Consider the following 9295-nt stretch of genomic DNA (forward strand, 5'->3'; position numbering starts at 1 on the left):
ATTTTTTTTGCCCCGCTCCTCCTAATGGAGGTATTTAAAATTCCTCTTCATGAGAACAAAATTGAAGAAGAACGAATGAAAAAAAAAACCACGCGAGAAAGTTGATCATCTCTGTGAGAGGTTGCATCATCGAACGTTTGAGATGGTGGATAATATAATATATATAGTTTTCTTCTTGACCTGGACGATGAAATTGAATTTTGTCCGAGAAGACTCACCGCTCGCGCGCGCAGTTTCACTGAACCCGGAATACGCGCGCATCTTTATTAATCTCGCACACACAGCATCCCAAATGAACTCTCGCCTCTCCATCATCTTCCAAAGATAAGTCCTTGACTTTATTTACCTTACACACACCTGGTGTGATGGGTGGGATGACTTGAGGTGGTACGCGCGCAATCAGAGGCAGGTGAAGATGGTGAAGAACTTCCATGGCGCGCGCGATGCCCAAAAGGAGGATGATGGCACTCCATGGTGTGGACACGTAACCGGTTTTTGAGGTCAATCGACTTCAAACCTGGTGCCCTACTTTTCGGTTAACGCTCTGCAAAGAATCTGGTGGACGACTCACCAGAGAGTTATGCATAAATAACATATTTTTGTGAGAGAGAAGAAAAAATAAAGATCCACAATGAATACACAATTGGTGGGTGACTTCCTGCTCTTGAATGCTCGCATATGTTTGCCCATGAAATTGTGTGAAAAAAATTTCACTTTGGATTCTGCAAAATTTCATCTCTGGCTGTGTGGCACAAAGAAATCTTCATGCGCGCGAGATCGATGCGGGGAGATTTCCAGAGAATGAGCATGAGTGCACTTCTTTTATATTTTTGGGTGATCCAGTCTATGCGTTTTCCAGTGTTGGGTTCTGGTTCCACGTCCTCCTCCTCCTTCGCACCTTCCCATCGGCGAGTGGGATAGCCAATGCTACTTCATTAGCAAGCGCAGCGGTTCTTCATCGACACCTCAAGAGTTGGTCGCTTGCCCGGAACCCACTCTCAGATTCAGTCTCACACTAGCACCCAACGGAGGTAGTCATCGAGAGGTACCTTCCTCACTCTCCTGCAACAAAAGTACTTTTTTTCTCATCAAGTTGATCTCAAAAAGTGAATTAAAAAATAAATAAATAAATAAGTGTGATCTTCAAGTGTGTGAGGATCACAAAGAGAGATCCTCAACAAAGAACCCTCCAAGTGACCGTCTTTTACCCAAAAAAAAAGAAAATTAAATAAAATTGAGAAAAGAAAATTAGAAGCTACTTTAAACGGTAAAGATCTCCACCAAAAAAACCTCTAAAGAGGTCTCTCTCCCATCTTATCTCACACCTCAATTTTGGTCTTAAATGAGAGAATTTATTCGCGATAAAAGATTTCTTCCGCTTTTGACCGTGTGCCAACCGTTAACTTCTCGTACTTAATATGCGCACTTTGAGTAATTTGCAACTGTAGTTTATTTCTTTTCTTTTATTATCCCAACAAACTGCCCATCTCGAAATCTCACCCATTTTTTTTCAATTAAATAATACATTCAACTAATTGTTTGCAATTAACGTTTTCTTTTAATTTTTAATTTTATTACTTTTTATCTTTCATTCTTGTGTGCCCCATTTATGCGTTGTGTGCAGACAATGAGGATTTCAGTGATTGTGGAGGCGTTGGTGATCTTGGCAATTGTGGCTTTTGCCTCTGCAAGAGTCATTGAAGCAGGTGAGAGGAAATTTTCCTTGAATCACGATCTTTCTATTTGTTTAAGAATTTACAATTTCTTTGTATTTCTTTCTAAAAGAGAATTTTAAAGAGAGTGAGAGAAAGACAAGAAAATCTTGGAGAAAAGGAAATTTGTATGTTGAGATTGAGAAAAGTAAAAGTTCTCTTTGTTCTTTTAGTGGAGTGAAAGAAGTGATTCTGTGTCTTCTTGGCTACGTACTTGTCCCATTTTTTTTCAATCATTTTGGAATGTGTCTTGTAATCTTTTCAATGCGCAGCATCTTAATTATTCAAAAAGATAATGATGGTTTTTAGTGCAGAACTTTAGTTTTAATTTAATTTAAATGCTGGGGCATTTAATGATGAGATAAAAAATGTTTTTTTAAGTCCCTTTAAGTGAATTTTTATGCTTACCCTTTTTGTTTTCAACGCAGAGTAATAATTTACTTTAATTGTTTAAAATAAACTGAAAAAAACCGTTAAAAATGTCCAAAAATTTTTTCTTCGAATTTCTTCGAGAAATTCTTTGTTAAATATGTAAAAAAAATTTTCTTTGTTTTCATAAAAATTATTTCTTTTTCTTAAAAGAAATTATTATATACTCCTGCTTTTGAATTAAAAAAAAACAAATACATACCTAAAGATTACAAGAAAATTTAACAGTTAAAAAACCAAATTATATTTTTTTCAAAGAAAACGAAAAAGCAGCTCCAGCTGCAACAAATCGCCAAGAAGAGATAATCGTCAGCGATGATGATTTTGAGCAGGAGCACGCAGCTGGTGATGATATAGCGGCGAATGAAGTGGAATCAACTGCTGAGCAGGTTATTGCTGCACCAGAAGCACCCGAAGTTCCCGAAATTGTAGCATCATCAACTGACGACGGGGAAGCCCCTGTGCCAGTTAACATTGACGATGCGCACCCCATTAATCGCTACTGCACGTGCACATCAGAAGAATGCAACTGCTGTCGCGAATTTAAGCTGCCTCTCGTGTCCATCCGTGGTCCGGGATGTGCAACAGTGCGCTACATTGAACGCAACAAGTTGTCCGTGGCCATTAAGTATGGGGACATTACATTGGGACAGAGAACAATCTCTGGGCGAAAAGCAACTCCCATCTGCATGCCACTCCCTGGTGGCTACTCGCGCTTCTGCGGACGTGTCTATGGGATTACAAGGCAGAAGGATGACTTCAAGGCTTGCCTGGGTTTGGAATTGCGTGCACAGGATGAAGTGGAAGCTGCCCTTAGGGTGTCTTGCTTCAACTTTGGACCCAAAGGGTTGTCTCTATCGAATGCTGAACCCCTCCCACCACCTGCTGATGCCGATTCTGACGATGATGACGACGATGATGATATTCTAAGTGGATTAGTTGGTGGGGATGATGATGATGATACGGGTGGTGGTGTCCTAGGATTAGCTGGTGAGTAAATGGAGTCATTTGTCCGATAAAAATCTACGCAAGGAAAGTATTTATTAAAATTATTCATGAATTTCCACAGATGATGACGAGGAAGGTGATGCAGATGATGACGACGACGATGATGATTATGACGATGACGATGCTGAGGAATCTGGAAATGATGATGCGGACTATTCGGGTTTTAGCCTCCTCAGTGGTGACATAATTGACGGACTCTTTGGCACAGGTGGTGGTGGTGGTGGTACGCGTAAGAAGAAGCCATCAGCTGCATCCGCGGATGCGAATCGCAAGAAATTAACCATTGCGGAGCCGCAAGCAACGAAGAAAGTACCCGTGGTGGCAGCTCAGCAGGTGGAGAAGCCGAAGAAACCCACCCGAAGTGGCGCAACGAAAGTTGTCATACCAAATTCACCCGGAATTCTCAATTCTGCCCAAATTACCCAAAATGAAATCGACAGCTCAACCGCCAATAAGGTCGACGCTGTGGAAGTTACAACGAAGAAAAATAAGAAGGATGAATCGCTGTTGGATGTAGTGGGAGCCCTTGTTGCGGGGGATGATGACACAGCTGAGGAAATTGACGATGATGACGATGAAGCTGAAAAGGATGATGATGAGGAGAAGGACGACGATGACGAAGATGAGGATGATGAGACGGAAATTGATGCAGATGCCGAAGAAGAAGCCGATGAGGAGTCAGAAGAGGATGCCGACGAAGAGGATGACGAGAAGAAGAAAGCCACAACAGCCAAAGCCATCCCCAATAAGAAAACCACCCCCAGCAAGAAGAAGAATGATTTTGGACTAGGACTCTTGGGACTTGCGAGATTTTTTAAATTAATCTAACCAAGTCCACAAGCAACTTACACACACGCTCAAAAGACTAGATGATAGTTAATTTATAATTTCCTCTTACCTTTTATATTACCTTTTACATTCTAAATTTAGTTTTATATTTTTTAACGATTAGGTAAAAAGAATCTCATTCTCCATTGTGGTTGTACAAATTATAAAATGATTTTCTTCAGAGGGAAATTCGCGCGCAACAAAGTAATAAAGAAAGGAAGGAAAAAAAAGTCCTTTAAACTTTAAACTACACAAAAGATGTTCTTCCCTTTGAAAAAACGACTGGAAAATAATTAATATCTTTATTTAAATGCTAAAATAAACATGAAATTTCAACAAGAAAAAAAAAACAATTCAGTGTATTCCACGGATCACCTCCATGGTCTCCAATGTTTGGAGTTTGATGGAAGTGGATTGGTATCAATGCGCCGGAAGGCACTCTTGGATGGTAGCTGATTGAGTATCTGTGGCAAGTTTTCCTTCTCATCAGACAATCTGAATTTCACAGGGGCACGCATTGTGGTCTCTGCTCCATCGCATGTTGTTGATGTGACACAGTCACTGACGACACTCTCCGTGGCTACCAGTTTCTCATGCAGCAACCTCACATATTGCACTGTTAACTCCAAGATATCTGCTTTCTCCAGCTTCGTGGGGCGACTGTAGTGTGTGGGAAAGAGCCCTGCATTCCGTATGATGATCTCTTTGAGGATATCCAGGGAATCATTGATACGTGCTCGTCGTTTCTTCTCCATCAGTGGCTTCCTTATTTTCCGAATATCCATTTTCTTTTAAATTTCTTCTTCTCTCACTTTTGGCACGAGATTTTTAACTTTCAGAATCAACAGGTAATTTTATTTCTTCGCTAATTTCGTGTTTAAAGTACCGAGTCTCGACGTGGAATGAGCAACTTGAGAGCCTATTGAAGTCTTTTTATTCCCAGGAAATGTTCCCTTCTCCCTATGTCTGTTTTTATTTCCTTTAACACGGCGCTTCCGAGGAATCACCTCAGAGATCCGCCCAATTTCTCATTGTTCCTTCTTCTGTGAATCACTTTCTCACACCGGGGCAAGGAAAAGGGAATTTTGAAGCATTTCCCGCAAGGACAGATAAATCGGAAAATTATCTTTCTTTTCACAAAATTTATTTAATTAATGAAATTTCTTGGCAAAAAACTAATTTTCCCATCGAAAAAATCAGTTAAATTCGGTTAGTGACTTCATTTCCTGTAAATTGTCATTTAAATTCCGGCTCCTCAATATCGCCCTCCTTGGCGGAATACCAAGGAGGAACGTCTTGAAGGAACTAAAGCTAAAGTGTGTGAGAGAAGGAAGATTCCGGTATCAAATTCCCAACAAAAGGACACTCGTAATTTATTCAAGAAAAGCGAATGAATCGCATAGAGACACACACGCACAATACACCTCAAAAGGAAGACGAGAAGATCCTTTTTGAAGGACTGAAGTGCAATGAAAGGGTTGACCTAGAAATTCAATAAATTTCTCCTCTCGATCTTTATATTCGAGGGAAGATTTCTTTTCTTTTCTTTTTTTTTTTTTTTTTTATTTTAAAGCTTTACGGCCCCAGCCTTTTCAAGCCACAAGGCCTTCTTTTCTTTTTCTACTATTTTATATAAAATGACTTAATTTATTCTCAATTTCTTAACACATACTTTTCACATTATTTAACTTATTTGATTAAATTTTTAATTAAAAAAATATTCTTTTAAAATATTTATGTAGAGACAAAGAAGGAAATTAAAGTCTTATACAATTTTTTTTTAATTTTACAACTCCCTCCCCCACAGATCCTTTTTTTTCAGCATTTTCTTCTCTTCCTTTTACTCGAAGTTATGAATGAAATCAACTTCCTGTCTATGAATTGGTTTACTTACCCACAACAAAAAATCCTCTTAGTCGCAAAGAAGGTGAGTGACCTTCAACGGTCTTTTAAAAAGTAAATTCCGCACTTCCTTCTAGTTCTTTTTTTTTATACAATTGATTATAAAAATTGTGTCTTCCACGGCAGTGATGAGGAGTTTTGTGATCTCGACGCATTAGGCTTTAGGTACATCCCTGTGGGCATTTGTATCATCTGGTGGTGCTTCAGTTGCTTTAACACCAGTAAAGTGCTCAAGAAAGTATTCCATTGTGACTTTCTTCAGCTTGTGTGCCTTCCCAAAGACTTCGCGTATCTTTTTCCGACGATTCTGAATTGTAACTTTGCTGGTGGTCCTCCCATCGGAGAATTTAATGCTCCTGTTGAACTTCCGATTCCCCAGAAGTGCCACCTTCTCCTTAATTATCTGTGGCTCCTCGAAAATAGTTTCAAGGGGCGTACACTTCGTCACGACCTTCTTATTGAGATAGTAAGCCTCAATTTGCTTCTCCGTGGTGGGCTGGACGCATCTCTTGGGCCTCATTATGGTCCGTCTCTTGATTCTGTGCAAATAATCCTTCTCCTCCTTCTCCTCAATCCTTCCGCCAAGCCTCGAAGATCTCCTCACCGAGGAGGATGAACTCTCATCTCCTGGACAGTCTAATGAGTCTTCTGGCAGCTCCTCCTTTGACCCTTGTGAGGAGCTAGCATCACAGTTTGTTTTACTTAAATTAAGTGTTGACATTTTTAATCCAAGAAAACATTCGTAGCTGCAGAATGATAAGATTTAATTTTAGTTTTTTAGGGCATTTAGCGCTTTAATTGTTGACTTTACCTTTCATCATTCGTTAGGCTGATCAGGGTAGGTGGAAAATTCATATTTACAACACAATACGGACCATTCTTTCAGGACAAAACACTCAATTTTTCATTTTTAGTAAGAAGCTTTCCTTGAGAAACAATAAAATTTTTTGACAGTTTTCCAAACTACAATGACCGTTATTTCATGACGTGCGACGATTTGAAAATTCGTTATTGGAAAAACGGTTAAACGACGGCGAAAAGCGGAATATACGGAAAATTGCTTGACAATTCATAGATCACCATTCGATTGCTCACAGTGTACTTGTATTTGCCCGTGGTTTTTTCAATCCTTATTTTCAATCGCAATGAATTCGATTTTTCAGAAGAATTTCACGCTAATTGCAGCTGTAATTTGTCTAGTGGCCATTGTACATGTATTTCCAGCTGATGCAAATTCAGAAAAGACCATTCCCATCTCAAAATTCAGCCAAAATGTTGCACCCACAATGACTATACTTTATTGGTAAGAAGAACACAAATCCCTCCAGTCAGACAGAAGTTATCTCTCTGCTCTCACTCTCAGTTCCTGTAATCTCCAGCAAATAGGCTGATTTATGAGAGCATCCGCGATAACTCCCCCGGTGAATGGGCATTTTTACGCGGACATTGAGGTTATCTCTGTTTTTGTTCCTTTGCAGTTACTCCTGTGGCTACCGGAAGGCCTTCGATGATTACGTGAGCATCCTCAATGAGAAGTATCCGGAGATTCTCGTCCGGGGCGCAAACTACGACCCATCGGGGTTCAACATGCACCTCTCGCGGATTGTCTTGCTCACCAAGCTCATCCTCATTGTCGTGATTGTGTCGTCATTCGATCTTTTTGGCTACCTCAGACAACCAATTCCCGGATGGTGGCGATGGTGCATTGAGAACAAAATCTACGCGTGTATGATGATCTTCTTTGTGGGAAATATGATTGAGGCACAACTCATATCCTCAGGAGCTTTCGAGATTGCCCTCAATGATGTCCCCGTGTGGTCAAAACTACAAACGGGACGTATTCCTGCTCCACAGGAGCTCTTTCAAATAATCGAGAGTCATTTGCAGTTCAACGATAAACTAGAGCAAAATCCCAACTATGTGAAATAGATGAGGGGGTGTACACAGTACTGACCTCACCCCTCAATCTCACCCTGGTGTCCTCATCGTGTGTGTGTCGTGGTTAAAGAAACAAACGGTTATTTATCTTTGAGAGAAGAGTGGCATAGAGAAGAATCCTGCGAAGAAAATTTTATGTATGTATAATATTCTTTCTTTCCTTTCTTGGTAGAATCATCCCCACATATTTTCCTTTTTCTTTCTTTTGTGTAAAAAATAAAATAAAATAAATCCCCGTGGATGGGCAGTTAAATCGCGTACTAAAGATTGTTTTATGATATTGAATAAATAATGATAAAAGAGTAATACAAATATGAGTCTTTTGCTTTGCCAAATTCCGCATAAGAAATTAATTTCACAGCTCCACTAATTTTTAGGTCATTTCACTCAGGTGCGGAGGAACTGTAAAGAAAAAAAACAAAAGAATTATATTGCCTAAAAATCTTCCATTTGTCCACGCAGGCAATTTTGCGTTCTTTTAGCCGGAAGTTTCCTTTAAAATGTTCAGAAATTTTCAATGGAATATAGGTAAAGGAATAGCAGCAAATGGTTCATTCAATTCAAATCAATGCACCAATTTTCATTGAATACCTTACTCCAGAGAAAAGTGCTCCAATTAAAACGTCTCACATACAGCCGGAGTCTTAATTACTGTCCCATCCATATCACATGACTTTATTTTGTATTACTCATCTTTATAAATTCAAGCGATTTACGTATACACAGGTAAATAAATTAGCGCAAATGGATATTTTATTTTTCAAGCCAAAAGTGATTTATCATTGAAATTAAATTAATTTTTAGTAACGCTAAAAATAAATTCAAATTCTTCATCAGTTTGTTTCTTTTTATTGCCTTTATACCGCTTTTTTATTTCCTAATGAAGTACCCGAATTAATTAATTAATTAATTACTAGTAATTAATTATTATTAATCTCTCCAGATTATCCAGAACTATGTATATATTATAACATAGGGTTATTAATTATGTACAGACATCACCTACATACAATATATCGAAAAGATTCTAATTCTCTCAGAAGAATAGTATATGTACTACCCTCAAAAAGTTTCTGAATGAGCAATTTTCTAATGAATAATTTTTTACAATCTTAAACATTTGAAATTTCAAAATCTTTGCTAATCTTTCTACAAAAGACGCATCCTTTTGTCCATAATTTCCGATTTTAGAAAGCATGAAAGCCTATTTTTGAGTCTACTGAAATGTTCTGCACGATATTCTATTAATTTGGTTGATTTATTGAAATTTCGATGAGAACCAAAATTTAATAATTTATTTCTAAGCATATAAAATACAAAATTATATTCCCAGAATGTTTAAAATGTCAACATTCTAATTAATAATCTTTTTAACATCAATATTTCCAACAAAAAGTTGAATTTGAGCATAAAATGTCTTCTTTTGATGGCATTTAAAACTAAAAATTAAATTTCAGATTAACTTTTAAATTTTCTTT

The 9295-nt window shown here is 38.3% G+C and overlaps 4 protein-coding genes across 4 annotated transcripts; 2 read left to right on the forward strand and 2 right to left on the reverse strand.

The window, feature by feature from the left end:
- Positions 1–754: 754 nt before the first annotated feature.
- LOC129791286 (surface protein-like) lies at positions 755–4327 on the forward strand. The gene is made up of 4 exons (XM_055829360.1): positions 755–1267; positions 1625–1706; positions 2400–3131; positions 3211–4327. The coding sequence occupies exons 2-4, from the start codon at positions 1628–1630 to the stop codon at positions 3975–3977; spliced, it is 1578 nt and encodes a 525-aa protein (XP_055685335.1). The 5' UTR covers positions 755–1267; positions 1625–1627; the 3' UTR covers positions 3978–4327.
- Positions 4321–5360, reverse strand: LOC129791289 (transcription factor HES-4-B-like). The gene has a single exon (XM_055829364.1). The coding sequence runs from the start codon at positions 4760–4762 to the stop codon at positions 4349–4351; it is 414 nt and encodes a 137-aa protein (XP_055685339.1). The 5' UTR covers positions 4763–5360; the 3' UTR covers positions 4321–4348.
- Positions 5361–5587: 227 nt separating this feature from the next.
- On the reverse strand, positions 5588–6968 carry LOC129791287 (protein tantalus). Its single transcript, XM_055829361.1, has 2 exons — positions 6691–6968; positions 5588–6625 (listed from the first exon to the last, which is right to left on the reverse strand). Exons 1-2 carry the CDS (start codon positions 6732–6734, stop codon positions 6034–6036), a joined length of 636 nt encoding a protein of 211 aa, XP_055685336.1. The 5' UTR covers positions 6735–6968; the 3' UTR covers positions 5588–6033.
- A 56-nt stretch (positions 6969–7024) lies between these two features.
- On the forward strand, positions 7025–8129 carry LOC129791288 (thioredoxin reductase-like selenoprotein T homolog CG3887). Its single transcript, XM_055829362.1, has 2 exons — positions 7025–7182; positions 7358–8129. The coding sequence occupies exons 1-2, from the start codon at positions 7025–7027 to the stop codon at positions 7806–7808; spliced, it is 609 nt and encodes a 202-aa protein (XP_055685337.1). The 3' UTR covers positions 7809–8129.
- Positions 8130–9295: the final 1166 nt, after the last annotated feature.

The sequence above is a fragment of the Lutzomyia longipalpis genome, chromosome 2, assembly GCF_024334085.1.
Source record: "Lutzomyia longipalpis isolate SR_M1_2022 chromosome 2, ASM2433408v1".
Taxonomy (NCBI): domain Eukaryota; kingdom Metazoa; phylum Arthropoda; class Insecta; order Diptera; family Psychodidae; genus Lutzomyia; species Lutzomyia longipalpis.